The sequence below is a fragment of the Emydura macquarii genome, unplaced genomic scaffold, assembly GCF_026122565.2.
Source record: "Emydura macquarii macquarii isolate MOO-44397 ecotype Brisbane River unplaced genomic scaffold, CSIRO-AGI_Emac_v2 contig_1451, whole genome shotgun sequence".
Taxonomy (NCBI): Eukaryota; Metazoa; Chordata; order Testudines; family Chelidae; genus Emydura; species Emydura macquarii.
In genome coordinates, this window is record NW_027131588.1 from 5,031,027 (window position 1) to 5,049,911 (window position 18,885).

General features: G+C 41.5%; 1 protein-coding gene across 2 annotated transcripts in view; it reads right to left on the minus strand.

Annotated features, from left to right (window-relative positions):
• The window catches only part of ZDHHC21 (zinc finger DHHC-type palmitoyltransferase 21), a 61,413-nt gene extending 45,715 nt beyond the window's left edge, over positions 1-15,698 (minus strand). For both annotated transcript variants that reach the window (XM_067553109.1, XM_067553108.1), the window contains exons 1-4: positions 15,358-15,698; positions 9,147-9,347; positions 6,397-6,495; positions 254-365 (exon numbers count right to left, since the gene is read on the minus strand). In XM_067553109.1, the coding sequence (XP_067409210.1) occupies positions 254-365; positions 6,397-6,495; positions 9,147-9,347; positions 15,358-15,502 (557 nt within the window). In that variant the 5' untranslated portion in view covers positions 15,503-15,698. The remainder of the gene's footprint in view (positions 1-253; positions 366-6,396; positions 6,496-9,146; positions 9,348-15,357) is intronic.
• Between the last annotated feature and the right edge of the window lie 3,187 nt (positions 15,699-18,885).

Below are 18,885 nucleotides of genomic sequence, written 5' to 3' on the forward strand. Positions count from 1 at the left end.
ATGTTATATAGCAAACAGTTCTCACTATCAATGTTTGGTTGCATAGGCACAGGCACATCTCAATGCTAATCTTATCTACCTTTCTGTACTAGACAAGTTTTATGATGAAGTGTTACTGTCAGAAGGAGAATGCTTCAATAAAATTGTACAGTATTAGAAGTACCCTGATCAAAAAACTGCAATTTAAACAAACAGTAAATAAGGAAAGATTCTGTGCAGCAAGAACTTATTGAATCAATGGGTCTGATCTTACCATGGACAGTGATGATCCATTCTCCTAACGCAGTGACCACAGCGACTGCAGTGATGGGAACGCTTTGGTCTCATCATATTACATTTATTACATAGCTCCCAAAATTCTCGTTCTAAAAAGAAAATTGAAACCAAGTTAAATAAAAACGAAGGTTCACTGAAGTGCCATTAATTTTCAGATCTTAACAAGTAAACGTTTGAGCTTCTGAAAAAAACATTCTTCTTACAGAAATCAACATGCAAGAACCTCTCCTCACATCTTCTCTTAACTGTTCTAGAACAGTTGGTATACCTCTACTAATCTCGGCTGATTTTTACTACTAAATCCCATCTCTCCTTCCTATTTTTAAGAGAGTCACTAGTACAACATGAAACTCCTGCTAGGAACAAGGGAGGAACTGGGAAATAAAGAATTTTTCTCTTTCTAGAACTATTCTCAGTTCCACTCTGAAATACTTTTTTTCTAGCACACATCACCAGCACTGTCCGCTCTAAAGCTCAGCCAGAGTATCAAATCCCATTGTCATTCTCAGCTCAGTACAAAAGAGTTTAAGTCTGAGTCTCATGCACCAAGATTGACAAGTAAAACAATAAAATACAAAATAGATTTCTGAAATGTCTTCCACCTCAGGATCTCAAGGCACTTTAAACATTAAACAAACATAAACATCCGACAAGTAGGAATTTTATAGATGAGGGACCTGAAGGACAGAGAAGGTGTCCACTACCTTTGGGAGAGATATCTAGGGACTGACTTTCAGAGGTAGTGAGCACCCACAACTTCAGCTGCAGTTAACAAGGGCTACCATTGCCAGGCATCACTGAAAATACAGGTCTTATTTGCCTCAAGTTGGGTATCTAAAATCAGTGGACACTTTTGAAATTTTAGGCCTCGGAAACTTGGCTAAGATCACATTGTTTCTAGGATGAAAACATACTGACATCATGATGCTGTCAATCATTTAAAATGTATTTTACTTAAACCTTTTTAAAAAGGAGTGTAGTAAAGGTCATATGGAATACGTCCAAAATCATTGTCTATGATTTATTTGTAATAAGTGCCATCATCTTTTGGGTTTTTTTTTAAATCTGAGAAAATCAAAACTTATAAAAGGAAAGCTATACCAGTTTTCATTGCAATGCAATCTAAAAGTTTACATGGGTAAATGCTTTACCCTATATATATATATATATATATATATATATATATATATATATATATATATATATATATATATATAAATGATGTATGGAACAAATTTTAAAATTCAAATTGGCACTTTTTGAGCCTCCTGATGGTAGCTCACATCTTTCCCATTTTGCTGAAAAATTATATTTGCACACTGGTAGTACAGAAGCCCAATACCTGAGATCACTAAACTAGTAATAATGCCAGATGGAAACTGATTTACAATCTGTTCCCATAAAGCCAGTGTCACAAAGGTGTCTCTTTAATAAGACAGCTACTGTTAACAGGAGGCTCAGAAACACCCAACGCTAATTTTCAAATACAAGTTATACCAAGCAACAAACAAAAAAAAAACAAATAAACAAAAAAAAGTATCTCACCATATCAGCTTGCACAATACCATGGCTCTGAATGCTTAAATATGACTTTTTGGGACTAGATGTAAAAACATTACCAAAATTGTCCCTAATTGCCCAGTTGTCAGCATTATCCACAGAGCTCACTAAATAAGGCATGGGGAATGAATCACCCTCTCAGTCGATGGAAATGACTGAAATGCTGCCTGAGCGAAGAACATCTATACCTTCCTCTCACTGAGGGAGCTGGTGGTTTTGGTGGTACAGGCTCAATTGGAAGGCTAGCCTGGCATGGCATTGAGAAGTCTGAAGCTCAATGCCAGCAGAAAGACAAAGGTTTAAAGCAAACGTACCAGGAAACCAAAGATATCAACCTGCAAGTCCAGTGCCAGACAGACGACTTATCCCTTCTATAAGGAACTGGACATGATATTTAGCAAAGATCCCACCAACAAGCTAAACTTGGAACAGGACAGCAGCAGAGCTCTTGGAGACAAGACAATGACAAGACCTCTGACATCCTGGAGAATCCAAACCCATGGAAGAAGTGGCAGCCCTTACCAGTCAGGAACAGCAGATCCAGAAGCATGAACAGCAGCTGCCTAAGGCAGCATCTCATTAAGCATTTGTTAAATTATTAGAGAGGATCCCAGAGGATACACTAGCTCTGCAAGAAGTGTACTCTTAGGAAAGACCCTCCAAACAAAAGAAACAACTTGTCATCTTAAACTGTACTCGGTGCTGTCCATTTGTGCCAGTTCAGGGAATTTGCTCCTGGGTTCTCATGGCCAACACCATCAACATTTGTGAAATCTTAGGTGTAGCTACACGAGGTCAGAAGTGACCAGTCCTCCATTTTCATCATTTCCTTTCCATCCCTTCCCCCAAACAATCATACTACCACCACCTTCCAACTTTGCTAACCTGAAATTGCCCTTCCTGGTTTTGACTAGACCCCAGTGCCACTCCTGAGTGGACAGCCTGGATAAGCATCTGCAAAGCCACACAGTCAAACCCAAAATGAAGGAAAAGTGGATAGGAACAATTAAAGAAAAACAAAAATAAAACACCCACAGACCACAATGTTAAATGGCTAAAACCAGGAGAATTTTACTGCTATAGCAAAAACCAAGGGCAATACAGTCAAAATGTTTGCAGCACATCGTATCTACTGGCCTACACACCATCAAGCATCATTTACAAAGCGTACACATGCAATATAATACAGTATTCTTTGATTTAAGTCATTCACATTAAAGAACAATGCATTTTTGGTTTAAAAGCATGAAAAGTAGCAGCAGCATCACTAATTGCTGGGTCTAAAGGTGCTACCAAAATACAAATAAATAATGATAATAATACATAAAATAAATATTGTTACATTTAATTTCAGACAGTATTAGGCACATGACAGCCTATCATAGCAGTCTATTTATCCTAGCCCTTTTTTTGACTCAGTGTGAGGCCACTATATCAGAGAAATGTCATACAAAAAATATTCTAATCTCTCCACCAAGTTAACTGGCAAATCAATGGTAGCTAAGATTGGCCATCCACTACCTGAACTCATTAGGCAATACCATACAGAAAAATAATGCTTCAGTAGCTCTCTCCATCTTGCTGTTAACTCTGGAGCAATTCCTTCCTCTCCCTTTTGAGAGCCAGCAAAGGGTGAAGCTGTCCAAAGTTAGGGTGGCCTGCAACAGGTTAAGCCATATTACTAGAATTGCCCAGACAAATAAAAATTGCCTCAAAATTAATATCTATAGAAAGGATTTCATAATAAAAGCAGCATGAAGAGTGGCTCATGACCATACACAAATACTCGTGTGTATCTGTCCATCACCATCAAACAAAACAAATAAAAATTGCTAAATTCAAAATCTAATCATATGCCCTGGTTTCAAAATATGTCCATAGATTGCCCCCGATCTGTGCAGACCACTTGTGGCAAACTGTCCTAGCAGCCTCATCTGTAGCTCTTCTCACACCAGGTTTTGCAAAGGTGCACGCAAGGCTCCAGGCCTGGACTCTCCATTTCTTGCTAAATACCTCTTCACATTTCCATAACATCGTGCAAAGTGCAGCGCATTGTCAAAAGCCACCTCTTTCTTGCTGAGTCTGCCAAAAAACACACTTGACTGACATCATGTATTTTCTCAGGATCTAGGTGACTTTCTGCTTCCTTGTGTTGTCACAGGGTATGGTTTCATAAGCAGAAGAAAGGCAGGGTCCCTGAAAATGACAGCCAGGGCAAACACTGGTGATAACTGGTTTTACAAATTTACCTTAATTGTTAGCTCTACTGTGAGCAACATCATAAAAAGAGTCAAAATAATCTATAACAATGAACGTTCATGGGAAAAGGTTCAAAAAGGAGACAAAGACTGAATTAGTCCAAACTAAAAGGCCTACTAATGTAATTCAAGGACTGTGTTAAGATCATGCCTTGTAAACAAAATAGTGAGACCGGAAATCAATGAACCAAGTTGGTGCATTGAAAATTAAGCCTAATTGGTGGACAAAATAGTGAAGGGATGAGCTACAACACCCATCATTCCCTTTTGAGGTTCCTAAAAGAAAAGACTTGGAGGAAAAAGACAGATGGAGAACTACTGCAATGTTAGCTGATTAAAAGACAAGAGAAAGGGAAAGAGCAAGCTTCACCATCACTGCTGCCACCTCCATCATTTTCTGGGACCCTAATCCTGAAATATGTCCTGACCTGATCAGGCCAGAAAGAGGAAGCCAGATAACATCACCACCTACGGTTAAATCCCAAATACCACCTGGGATGTGAGACTGCCATCCTGCCTCCCCCAATGTGTTCTTTTCCTTCCCCATTTTATTTCTTCTCTTTCCTATCTCTCATTTTTCCTTCTGCCAAATGAGGATCTGGCTTAGCCAGACAAGACTATATTTTGCAGGCCAGTGACCAGAGAGATGCAGCTGAAAGCAATGCCCTAAATAGACTGATAGTGGAACAAGTTTGCTAGATCTCAGAGGATGCCTGTGTTTCTCCAACACTGAAGTTGCAAGTGACAGTCAACACCAGAGACTGAAGCTCTATCTTTACTTTTTTTATCTCTCCACTTGTGTGTTTGTCTTGTTTTGTTTTCTAGGAAATGGGATCAGACTTCAATGACAGCAGCTCCAGTCCATCTCAACTCACTTTTTTTCTTTTCCCCAAAAGGACAGTTACCACCATCTTTAATGCCATTTAAGAGATTGCCAAAAAAAGGGTTCTTCCCTTCTAAAAACTCTCCACAGCTAAAGTGAAACGGAAGAGATGTTGTTATAGTGAACTTAATGCTTCACATTTCAAATGCTATATCTGTTTTTCCTTCTTTTTCTGTATCTTTAATATTCAGGAACCTTAAGTACTCAAAGCAGTTAGTGATAAACAGCACACTGGCCATCTCGATCACATACCCTTGCAACACAGCAAATGGACTTGCTCACCTCTATCACAACAGCACCAACACTATAATTACCAAACCATATTTGCTTTTCAAGGACTGGTTGCAAATAAGGGTAGCAAGCTTCCAACAGGTGATTACAGCTCTTTATTTTTTTGAAGTCCAACACCACTCTCCATGGCCTCCTAACAGCCACTTCAGACACCTCCTCTGATTTCTCAGTAATTCTGTCATAAACCTTTGTTGCCAAGCAAGGAGTAAAGCCTTCCTCCTGGTCTACTCCATGACACAAAAAAATGGAAATGGCACTGGCACCAGCCCCGGGCAAGTTCTGGGATATTTCCCTCCCCTCCCAGGGGAAAATTATGAAAATTTGACCCTGCTCCCACAATTCCCCTGGGGCCTTGGAGGAATCCTACAATGCCTATTGAATGTCACCCAAAATACAATGTGGCAGGAACTCTGGGATGTATTCCTGGCGGCACTGAGCTTCAGTTGGTGCAACAGAGAGCTAATGATGGAGAATTAGATTATGTGGCATTCACCTGATGGGAAAAAATTCAATACAAAAACAATTCATTGCAATAAACATGATTTCTCTCTAATGTAGATAAGGCCTTTGATGCACTGTTTTTACCACCATTTAACTCAAGAAAACTCATAGGATTATGAAGAGTTTAAGCCTCTCTAAGCATTTTTCACCAAGTTGCAAGAATTAGTGGTTGAATAGTACAAGCAATATGCCTGACTCCTGATGCTGAAGAAAGTATGGAATCTGAGTACTGCAAATGTTCCCTCCCAGAGAAGCTGGCTGAAGCTCTTGCACTTCAACAGAATTTTTATTATAGAAGTTTGAAAACAGAGCTCTTCGACATTCACAAGTGACAATACTGAAAATTTTGCAGATCAGAGAGTGAAAGTGACTTGAAAAATATTTTTTGTATTTTTTAAACATGAGAGATTTCAGTACAATCTTATGTTTTCAACCAAATCTCAAAAACATGCTAATTCCTTCAATATCACACCTAGAGGCCAAATGTGATTTTTATTAAGTAATTTAAAACAGAAATCTAAACACTTGTTGTTGGAAATTATAATCTAGAAACTATTAAAAGTAATATTGGAGATTATGCAAAACAACCAACATTGTATTATTTAGAAACATCTTGCAATAAAGTACCTGCAAGTGGTATCTTTGGTCTTTCAGGTAGTTTTCCTGGATCAGCTATAGAGGCTCTCAATAACGAAACTATACAAAAGAATGAGACTAAGTAGTAGCCTGAAAAATAAATACATAAGCATTCAGAATTTTACATCAAGTATATCTTTGGCCAAAGATTGCATGCCTTAATATGTCACATTTTAATCAATTCCGGCACACCAAAAGATTTCTTTATGTGAATGAAGCAAGACAACTGCAGAAAAAAGAAGCTGCAATTGGAATATTTGAAAAGTAAATCTGATTGAAATGAACATAGCTTATTTAACACCTGTAAACCAGCATCCTGCTTATGCATATAAATATTGCATACATATATTACACACAAAAAAACCCTTGAAAGAACATATTAAGATTCAAAAGTCAAACTCACGAATGTTAGGAAATACCATAATCAAGGTTGCCTGTGCAAACTTAATTGGGCTCCTTTTGCATATGCATTATGATAGTCTTTAATTACATGATCTCATACAATTTTTTCCATAGGACTGCTGCCTCATTCAGCACACAAAATGGGTGGTACTCACTCAATGAACAGTCACTCAATATTTTTGTCTTCTCCTTGTTCCATAAGTGGGTGCATGCCTCATTTACTGCACACTATTCAAACATTGCTCCGAAGACATAATTTTTAGCTTCCTCATGATTTTTCTAATGGTGCTCATCATTATGGCATATAAATGCATCTCAAACAATTTATTTTCACAATATTGCTGTGAGATGAAGGGATATTATACCCATTTTACAGAGGGTGAACTGAGGTACAGAGAGATTAAGGTCAAAAATATCCACTAATTTTGGGTGTCCAAACTGACACACCTAGGACTTGATTGTTCAAAGTACTTAGCATTATATATCACTTTGTGTGTCCAAAGCACAACTTCCATTTACTTCAGTTGTAGTTGTGAGTGCTCAGCACTTCTGCAAATCAGACCCGAGGGCCTCAAGTTAGGCACCAAAAAAAAAAAAAAAAAAAAAAAGGAACGCTTATTTTGTGACCAACTGTGAAAAACTTGGTTTCAGTGATTCACCTATCATCACACAGAAGCAGGGATACAACCCAATTCTCCAAGGCAGCATTCAAATGCCTTAAACCATGAGATCTTCCCTTCTCTTTCTGCAGTCCCCTGCTTCATTCACTATACACTCTTCAATTTCTGCAACAAATTAAGCTTGGCTCCTACAGACTACAGCCTTCTTACACAACCAGAGTCATCTCTAGCATAGGTCATTGTGTGCATTGAATGAGACAGGGGTCCTGTGGAAACAATCATATGTTATCATGTACTTAAGGTTGTCTGTGCAACCTTAATTCAGTTCCCCATGTGTATGAATTATGATGTAACTTTAATTCTGCTATTTCCTAACTTTTGAGTTCTTGATTTTGCAACCTTAATGTTCTTTTAAAATAGTTGTGTGTGATTTCCCAGGTTTTTTTAAAAATTAATTGAAAAAACCCCAAATTTCATCATGTGGCATCATATTGACACCAACATGGTTCATCAGCAGAGTTGGAACCTTTTATCTCCACCACGCAGACCTCTGTCACTGTAGCTAATGGAGTAACTGATAGCAGTAGTAGGTTGTCATTCTTTCTGTGGACCTGCATTAGAGGGGGATGAATCATTTTGCTAGTGGGTTTAGACAGATAATTTGCTGAGGAGGAACACAAACTCAGGAATCCTGGGTTCCATTTCAGTCTCTAGAGGGGAGTGTGCTTTAATAGGCACAGACTCTTCTTCCTATACCTCTCTCCCCTCCAAGCTTGATCTCTTCTGGCCCATCCCCTCCAACCTGTCATTGTCCAAGTGTTGTCTCTTCCCCCTCCCGGGCTCCTCATTCCAGTCCCATTCTCCTCATCTAACCAGCCTGAGTTAGCACAGCTCATTAACTTCTAACATGACCACTCTGCAGTGTGGATGCAGGCTAGCGCCACCTGAGTGCTGCAAGTCCTCCCATGTCTTCCCACAATTCCATCATGTTCCCAGAAGGAACAGACAACTTCTCCCACAATTCACTGGGAAATAATTCATAGAGCAGCTCATCTTACTGCACTGCAAAGAACTATGGGAAAGTCTTAAGTGGCCACACACAAGTGAGTGCAGTGCCAGTGTGTACACAGCAGCTTGAATGTTATTTCAAAGTGTAGCTGCTCTCACCTGAGCTAGCTTAACTTGAGAGGCAAAACTCAAGTGTAGAAAACTTAACTCTGCAGTGCAAATGTACCCAGATATATCCACAACCCTCTGTCCCAGCATCAGATGCTGATGCTATATGGGATATATAGTATACCCGCTCAGCTTTTCCTTGAATGTACTGATATACACTTATGCAGATTTGTAGGCCACAGAATTCACACATGCAGTGATGGGGAAAAATGAAGATAAATAGATATACTGAACCATGTCAAATGATTGTGGCAGAGCCCTATTACAGTTAACGCGGTTCTGTCTGTACTAAGACTCGGCTTTAATCTAAACTAATACCAAAATAAGCTATTTTGTTTTTATTGTATTTTAAAAATCTCAGTTCCTCATTATTTTTGAGAGTCAGCATCAAGACTAATTTTTGTTGCCTTGCTCCCCTTCTTCCCTGGCATTCTGGAACTTGATACTACAAAGGTTAGAGTAGGTACTATTGCCTACAAGTACCTTTTTTTTTTTTTTTTTTTTTTTAACTAAATGAGAGAAATTAGGCTCAAGGCAACTTACACAATATCGATGCAGCTGAAGTATGTCCCTCTGCATAGTGAGGAAAGAGGATAATGTGGGGAACGAAGAGTGTGTTGTAAAGCCAGACGAAGATAATCATGCCCATGCAGCACCACCCCTGTGGGTCAACCACAAAATGAATTTGTAGCCCCATTGTACATAACCTGAAGACAGCTTGCCACACGTAGGGAGAAAACGATCCTAAAAAAAAAAACACCCCAAAACAAAAAACCCCAGTAAGTCAAAGTAGTAACATAAAAGCGTCATTGCTGGTTATAAGACAGTTAATAAATACTGGAAACTGTTCCCTGTGCTTCCAGTAGCATAACTGTCATTTGGTTCAGGTGCACAGATTTGGAAATAAGGTGCAAGCTTCTAAATGTTTCAAAGCTTCATTTACAGAGTTCATGCACTACCCTGGGATATACACTTTGGGTTTCTTTTTCATTGTAAACATCTCATTGTCTATTGCTTAACTTTTACCATGAAGAAGAGTGAAGGGACAAAGGATATAAAACCTGAAAAGGACTTCAAATGCAAGTCAAAATAGGGCCATTTCCAAAGATAATCAGCCAACCAATGATTTTAGCTGAGCAGAGACAATTGTGTTGGCAGGACAGCATATGGGTTGGTTAGCACACAAGGTTCTCTTTGCCTACTTATGTCTCATTCCATCCTACTGCGCCACCCAAATTTTGAAAGATTATTTATATTTAAACTATTAAAAATTAAATCCTCATATACTAAGGAGTTTGCTGTTGAAGCGCTTCACTTTCCTTTTTAAAATACTGAAAGAGGAAGGAATTGCACTTTTATAAACCTTTCCCCCCAAAAAGAATTCACAGCAGAAAGCCAAAAATTATTATATGGCAAATACGTCAGTCACAATGTGATCTCCTAGCCCCTTTGCTCACCCCTAATTCCCATCATATTAATGATTTACCACACAATCACAACCCTTGTGAAATAATCCCGCAGGCCACTTGCCAGAAAAATCTATTCTTCTCTACCCCAGGTGATTGCAGATTTTTATTTTTGGGGGGAGGAAGGGAGTAAGGAGCTATTGTGGGGAGGAGGGCAAGAGTTCCGTCCCTTCCTCTCACTTTCTTCCTCCCTCTATTGCAAAACTCCTGAGCTCTAAAAGAGACACTCCTTCCTCCTAGAATTCACTCCCCATGTCACTTGAGCAAAATCCTGATCTTCCGAGTCTTATACAATGCCCTGAAAGCCATCTTTTTATTCAAATTTCTCTTTTGTGGAGATAGAGCAGTGAAGAGATGAAGTTATATTCTAGTTTATGGGGAGATAAGAGATAAAAGTTTGAATGAGATTTGTAAGTCAGTTATTTTGTACATATCAGAACCGTAGAACTCTAAAGTGGATTAGATCAGTGTTTCTCAACCTTTAAAGTAGCAAGTACCCCCTAACTTCTGAAAATTTTAATAAGTACCCCAACACTCAACTTTCCACTCTGAGAAATACAATCTTTTTTCCCTTTACCACTGGACGACTGTATTTCTCGTAAAGCAGGAGAGTTCAGAGTTCAGCAATGCTGTGTGGCTGTGGCAAATCACAAAACCCCCTGCTGTTTCTCCCCTCCTTCCTCCTCCCCTTCCTCCATATAGGACCAAAGGTCAACGCCAGCCAATCACTATGGCCTGATGGCAGGGTCACGTGGTGTTCTCACACAGGTGAGAACTTGTGAGATATGGCTGTCCGTAGGGGGCTGTGGGCCTGGGGCAAATCACACTGTGTGGGCCCCTCTTAAGATTTTTATACTGGTAAAATCTGGGGCTGTCATAGTTGTCAATTTCACTGCTCTAGTAAGCCCGCGGGTAGAGCCCGTCTCCAGGACTGGGCAAGCAGCTGGGCTCTCCACCTGGCTCTTTGGGCACCGGGCTTTGAACCAGGGAGAGGAGCTGCCACCTGAGCAAGTTGCAGGTGGCTGCTGCCTGGCTGCCAGCCCAAGAAGTGGGCGACTGCCACATGATCCAAGCTGGGGTGGAAGAGGCTTCCGCACAGGCTAGGACCCGGGGATGCAAGCAGGCGGCAGCCAGCTGCTGCCCATCTTCAAGCCAGGGCGCGGGAGGCTGTCTCTCAGCTCAGAGCCAGGGCATGGGCGGCAGCCACCCAGATGTGAACCAGCTCACAGGGCACAGAGGCTGCCACCGGGCTCTCACCTAAGAGTTGGGACTGGGTAGGATGCGGGTGGCTACCGTCCAGCTTCCCAAAAAGCCAGCGGCTGCCGCCCAAGCCAACAGCTGCCACCCTGCTTCCCAGGATTGGGGCAGCTGCCGTCTACCTCCAAGCTAGGAGGTGGGACGGGGCGGGAAGCCGGCGGCTGCTGCCCGCCTCCCCCAGAAACCGGTGGCTGCTGCCTGCTTCCCAGCTGGGACTGGGCGGGGAGTGGGCAGCTGCCACCTGCCTCCCTTCAATGGGTTTTTTTGCCACATACCCCTTGCCTGTGTCTCGCATACCCCCAGGGGTACGTGTACCACAAGTTGAGAAACTATGGATTAGATAATCTCTTTTTCCGTCTCATTACTAAAGCAAGACTGTTACCAACAGCCATTTTTTAGTGGGATTTTTTGGAGTCTAACTTTAAAGTCCCAAGTGACAGGGCTTCAAGCACTCCAGAGCCCAATACGTTTCACTGTTTTTCCTGATATTCACAGATTTCCTCCTTAATTTCTATCCCTCCTTGGTGTCTACCACGGTATTTCAGTATTTTTACCCTTTTAGGTCTCTCAGACAAGTTACACATATTTAAACTTTTCATCTTTCATAAACTGATGTTCATTCTTTTTTCTTTTCCTTGAATGCGATCCAGTACTGAAAACAAAATTTTAGATGTGGGTGCATCAGAGCTATACAGAGAAAGATTACTACCTCTATATTCCCTGAGAAGATGCCATTGCATAAGCAGCTTAATATTGCAACAGACTTCCTTGCTGTCACATCACTCTATACTCATGTCTAATTTGCTGTCCATTATCATTAGTTCTTCAGCATTACTGTTTCCTAGGTTTTTCCATCTCAGGGCAAGTGTATTTCAGATTTCCCTCCATATCTATTAATCTGCATTTTTTCCAATTTCGGTTTCCTTTTGTTATTTTCCATTCATGTCTCCAATACCTCTACATCTAGGTCCTTTTCTATTGTTTGTCTGTCATTGCTAGCATTCACAACTCCTCAATTTAGCATTATCCATGAATTTCATTAGCATCTTTTCTTTTTCCAGATCACTAATCAAGGCCAGACCTAAACAAGCCACTTGACATATTCCCATCTCTATTCTATTTGCTGCCATTTATTCGTTTGCTGTTTTCTAGCAGTTTTCAATCAATCAACAACAGTATTCCCAACCAAGGCACTTGGAATTACATTTTTAAATAAGATGGAAATTATCAAATTTGCAATTTTATTTTAAATAAAGCAATCAAGTTTGTCTGGCAATGTTTATGTTTTAGAAAGTCATGCTACTTATTTCCCATGATTCCAATAGCCTCTAAATGTTTAGTAATTTGATGGTAATCATCTTGTTTTTGAAAAAAAATTAGTCCATTTAACTTTTCCTACAGTCTTCTGGAGCCTCCCAACTGATCTACGGCTTTTAAAAATAAACTGTCAGTGGAACTGTACATTTGATAGCTAATTCACAAAACTTTAGGATGCTTATCCTCTGGACCACTTAGTTTTTGAATGTTCAGTTTTTCCAAGTATTCTCTTTTCCGCTCTTTGTCAGGTTGTGGAGGTTTTTTTGTTTATTTTAAAATTAGTGTTCTTTCTTCACTGATGGTTCAAAATCATCTACAGTACTTTTCTTATAGAATGCACATTTTATAAAGGACCTCAGTATTTCAGTCTTGTGCACCATTATCATCCTACTTGTTTATTAATGAACCTTCTCTTTCTCCCTCCGATATTGCTGTGAACAGGGATTTAAAAAAAATCACCTGCCAGTTGTAAGAAATTTTTCTAGAGTAGCACCAGAAAGTAGGCACTCATTTTTAAAAAATACATTACTAGCCCTTATGCTTGTGAAGATAATCTTCTAAACATAAACTGATGCAGTGTTGTGTTCCTAAATTTACAAACAGCTACAGTGCTTCTGTTACAACTCAACTCTGAGCAGTAGTAGTACAGAAGTGAAATTTAACTTCATTCTGCTCAGTTTAATTGCTGTTATTCACAACTTTGTGAGCAAGAGTGAAACTGACAAGAATCAGGTTAGTTTTACTAGGCTGTTGCTTGATGGAAGCAGAGGAAGAAACTGATGCTACCCAGAGGGGAAAAAGGATCCTGAACTCTAATAAAATAGAGTCTGGAAGGAAGTGAGAGGAATTAAGCAGCAACAATGTCTACTCCAGAAGCTCTATTCCCGTTTAATGGGATTCCTGTAAATTCTTCAAGTCTTGGTTATAAAATGTCTTATTTTCTTCAATTCCTATAGCTAAAATTAATTTGATGGTGGTGGTTGTTGTCGTCTTCATCATCATCTTGTTTCTTGCAAGCCAGGGCTGAAATCAACCTCAGCAGGTTAAAACCCAAACTATCTTATCAGCTAAATTCCCCCATTTCCTTTCCATCAGTGTTGACACATTCACCTCAGATCACCCAATCTAGCAACCCTGGCCTCAGGAGTCTCCTCCCTCCCTATTCATCCAAATTATTTTCAAATCTTGTCGTCTTCTACAGTATCTCCAAGATCAGCACTCTTCATTCCCTCCCTACTACAAAAGCTGCATTTATACAGGAAAAATTCAGACCATTAATCCTCCCTCAGTGGTAGCAACCATGGAAACTGCAACGCAAACTTTGGAGTTAGACTACATGGTAACAGCACATGTGCTCTGGCTACGCACTTCTGCTGTTGCTATCATCCCACCGGTGAAGAATTAATTATCTGAATTTGCTTTCTATAGACAAGCCTTAAACTCTTAACTGAGCTCTAGTCATCTCATCTCAACTCCAGTAAATTGTCTTTCTTGCTTCCCTGATTCTCACCTACCTCTCCTTCAGAATTCAACTGCTGATAGTTTTCTTTACCTATCAATTCCCTATTTAAACCTATTCACTGGTTACTCATGTCATGTTCAAGCTTTGGGTCCTTACCTTCAAGTCATACACAAGCTTGCTCCCACTTATATCTCAAACTTCTTACCACACCAATTCTTGCTCACCTCACTCCACCCAAGCCTCTCACCTCTCTTGTATCTTTCCACCTTCTACCGGGCTGACCTATATAAACTGCATTCCTCTCTTACAAATCACCTTAGAACTCACTCTTCAGGTTTATCAACTTCAATTCTTTAATGCAATGCAAGTCCTTCTTTCCTATGTCCTATTTAGTAATGCAAATACAAATCTATGAAGAAACCAACTTTTTTGTTTAAAAGGTAAAATTCAATGGATATCTGTGCCGCTAGAGAAATCATAAATAGCTAAGAATATATCTTGTTTAATTTTGATTTCCAGTACAAATGTGTGTGTGTTTAATTCTGGATCTTTTAGTTCCTCATTAAGCCACACTGGATGCCACTTGTTTCATTTTTTCCCCCCCCAGAAACACCGTAGTAGTCTGAGCTCATGTACAGCAGCCTGGCAGACAGGTTTTTAGAAATCTAAGTCTAACGCAATCCAAAGTACTGGCATACACACACACACAGGCTAGTAACACAGTAAGCAGCAGAAATACCAAGAAACCACTGATCCCCAGGGAAACAACTTAAGTTTTCCTTCTTACCACAAGACAACAGCAGATGCTCTATCACTAAGGAGAGCAGTCCCAGAATGGAAAATACTGCAACCCAACAAACCATGCAGGAAGTTAGGAACAGCTCTCCCAGCTCTGATGAGGGGCCCACGTAGTACAATAAATGGGCAGCAACCAATTATGGATACTTTGGGAAAGCAGAAAGAACTCCCACAATGGAAAATGTCTTCCAGCCCCCCATAAGTCAGTGATTGCCTTATGCCCTACAGCCTGACACACACACACACACTCACTCACTCCCCTCCCTGCCCACCGCCAGCCAGCTCCCCCTCCTTGCCCACTCCTCGCCCCCCCCAGCCAGCCAGGCCCGCCACTCTCACTCCCCACCAGCTAAGCCCCCATTTTCCTCAGCCCCGTGCCTCTTCCTGACACCCCACCCCCACAGTGCCCCTAGGCTCCCCGCTGCGCCCCCTCCCGGCCCAGGGCAGAACTGACCGGTAGGCTGCCCGGCAACCCCGCCCCAGCAGGAGGAAGTCAGGCCGCCGCTCTCGCGCTCGCCTAACCGGCCGCAGCAACGTCTGCCTAGGCCACTACCACCGGCTGCCACACCACCTTCCGCTTCCGCAGTGCTGCTACGCATGCGCGCGCGGAGGGTGGGCGGAGGCCGGCCCAGCCTGCCGGAGAGAGATGGTTAGGGTGGGTGCTGAGCGGGGACAAACTTAGCGCAGCAGCCAAACGCGCGGAGGGCGGAGAAGCGCTGCTGTGTGTTCCGCTCCCGCCCCGCGCCAGCACTGACAGAACTGCCCGCTCGCGGGGCCGGGGCCGGGGGCTTCGTCAGCGTCTCGTGACTCGCACAGCCAGGCCGGCGGCGGCGCGAGCACCCTGGCTGCGCATGGCGGTCCCGTCTGCTCTCGGCGCTGGAGCGGAAGCGGATGAGCTGCAAGCGGTAGCGACTCAGTAGCTGGGCACGAGCGGCTGATGGGGGAGCACGGAGCTGGGCCCTGCGCTACGGCCGCGGCGCACCTGCTCCTCCCCAGCTACAGCAGCCGCCCCGCATGCAGCCGCCGTGCCTCTCCTCTCTGGGGCGGGGCAGCAGAGCAGGCTGGAGCTGGGGCAAACCCGTGGTAAACATCAGAGTGGGACTTTCCGCGCCCAGCGTGGCTGAGCATGAGCCTGAGCGCTGCACACTGGTGCGGGGCCGCGAGCGTGGCTTACCAGTCACGCGCCAGAGAACAGCAATAAAGGCGGGGTTCTTTTGATTGGGGTGTTTGTCTTTTGTGCCATGAGGGTGCGTTCAGGGGGCAGGTTCGAGTTACTCTCTGCACGGGGGAGGCCGATAAACTGACCTGTTTGAACTGAAAACGGAGATTCTCATGTAATCACTTGACTTCAGGAGCTGGGGCTTTAAGAAAGCAGCTAAATGATGCGATACCTTTCCAATCAGGAGAGACCGCCAGTGTCCTATTTCAGGCCTGTGGTACCTGTACTTGAGGGTGACCAGATAGCAAGTGTGAAAAATCTGGACAGAGGATGGGGGTAATAAGCACCTATAGAAGAAAAAGCCCTGAATATTGGGACTGTCCCTAATAAAATAGGGACATCTGGTCCTCCTACTGCATCCCCATGACAGCTATGCATTCAAAAATGTCCTCTTTCTCAAATGCCTCTACCTATAGTCAGTGGATTCCTCTTGTGGGAGGAGAAGAGAAATTTGGTTGCTGGTGGAGAGCAAGGACTAACTTTTTTAATTGTCATGGCTGACACTGACGGGCACATTACAAATGTGATTGATAGATAAGAGCTGCTGCTTAGGGTAGAATGGAGAACAGTATCAACCAACAGTAGAATTAACACGGATATACACTGACACCAATTCACACTGGTGATGCTATATCTTCTCTCTGGTTTCCATGTTGAGATTGCTCAGGGCACAAGGTTTAAAGATTAGTATTCTAATTACTAGCACAGCACACTTGATGTGGAAAATAAGCTTATTATCATGTTTGTTATTTATGTAATACAATAAGTATACATTCATGTTACAAAAATAGTGAAACATGGTTCCTTCTCAAAAGAGCGTACAACCTGAGATTCTGAGGTTACAATTGACTCCAGTGCAGACCTCAGTTGAAGAAAGCAGGGCTCTAGGCTGGCACGGGGATCCACAGGGTGATCAGTGGAAGAACAGGGCTTATCTCTTTCAAATACGGTGTGCAAGATATGTGCAGTGTGTTGTATGGGCTTCTTACATCAGCAGCAGTAATGATTTTGTGCTTCAAACAGCCGACAATTTTATTTATGGTGCAGAAGGAAGATTAGAATGTAACTTGCTCTTCAACAGTTAATGTGGTTCTGGAACCCAAACAGGCACATAAACAGATTTTTGTTAATAAGTCAAGCAAATATGACAAACACACACAACACATTAGTAAGACATTTTTACATTGCCACTTTTCTGATCACTTTAGAATGGGCTTTACTCACAAAAACAAGGCAAGGAGGGAAGTAGAAAAACCTGAAGAGACATCTTTTGTCCAGATTTTGCTGAAATGCTATTTCCCTAATACTGATTTCAATCTTATATTCATCCTCCCCCCACATATTAAAACTCAATTAGACCCTGAAATGTGTATACATTCCTAAATCAAAAAAACAAACTAAGTTGGTATCTCTTGTTTTGCTGCCACAAAGTCACCCTCTGTGATTTTACAACAAGATGACACCACCATGGATAAACTCAGTGCTTCAATCTGTATCTCTGGCCAGCATATTGGGCTTGATGAATTGAACAAAGGATTCCCTTATATGACTGTGGGAGAAAACTTTTATTTTTAAAAGTTAATTCTGTCCATAGATGGATTAGTGATGGCTAATTGCCACAGGCAGCTCATAATGGACATCAGTTTCAGCATTCCCATCTGGGAATCATGCATTGAACACCCATAGCTGATGCACATGCATGATCTTTTGGCTATCTAAAGTCATTCCCATCTGTTTGAGTGGCATGATTCCCACTCTAAATTGGTCTTATTTTTGCCCTAGAGCATAGATCCCACAAAATAACGGATGAATGGGCAGCTTGAAGAATAATATAATGATCATCTCTTTTACAGGGAGCTCTTCTTTAACAACACTAAACATTGATGACACATACCTCTTGAAACTTGTTCATAGTTGTTCACATGTGCCAAAAAAAAAAATATCTAAAATGTAAATGCTTAGAATTCAGAAGGATTTCATGCTTCCATTAAGTCTATTGCAGAATGAGGTGACCACTCATCCTTATCAATGTTCAGAATATTTTCTAATGTACCAAGTCAATGCTCTGATATAAGCATGTGTGTTAGTTGGAATTAAGAGTTGTATAGTGAGTGAATGCAGCCCATTTCAATAACAGTAGAAGAGAGCTGCAACATAAACATTAAAATGCAGCCTGCACATTTCCTAAGACTGAGCAATACTGAAAAGGGTCTGATTTATGGTACTACACTGGGATGAATAGATGATGGACACACGTGTTAAAGAGACTACAAAGATGAGTATGAAAAATAGCAACATGGCAAAGGACCAATATGTAAGTCACTTCCATGTACAACAGACATGGTGGAGGGTTCATGATAGCTGCATATTGACATGAAAAGTGACTAGTGGGAAAGAATGGAGCCACAAAACAACCCAAGGAGAGAGGATTTGGGGAATAAAAATGCAAGGCAAATAAAAGGCAGGGACAGTCAGAGAATTAGAAACATTCTCTTTACTGGGAAAAAAGGCTTATCCGAGTTAATGAAATATATATGAAATTATGGCAAAAAGAGTTTCCTTTTTCCTGAGCAAACACCAGTGTCTGCTGGAGTATTGTTCTATTCTGGAAATGACTATGTAAAATGCCCTGTCTTACTCAATAGTTCTGCTTTCTCTTTCATCAGAGCTCCGAACTTTATTTACTAAAATTAATTTTTCCTATTGTTTGGTCATTTTAGCCCTTCTGAGCAAACACAGCTCTGGGAGAATAAGCTGTAGTGC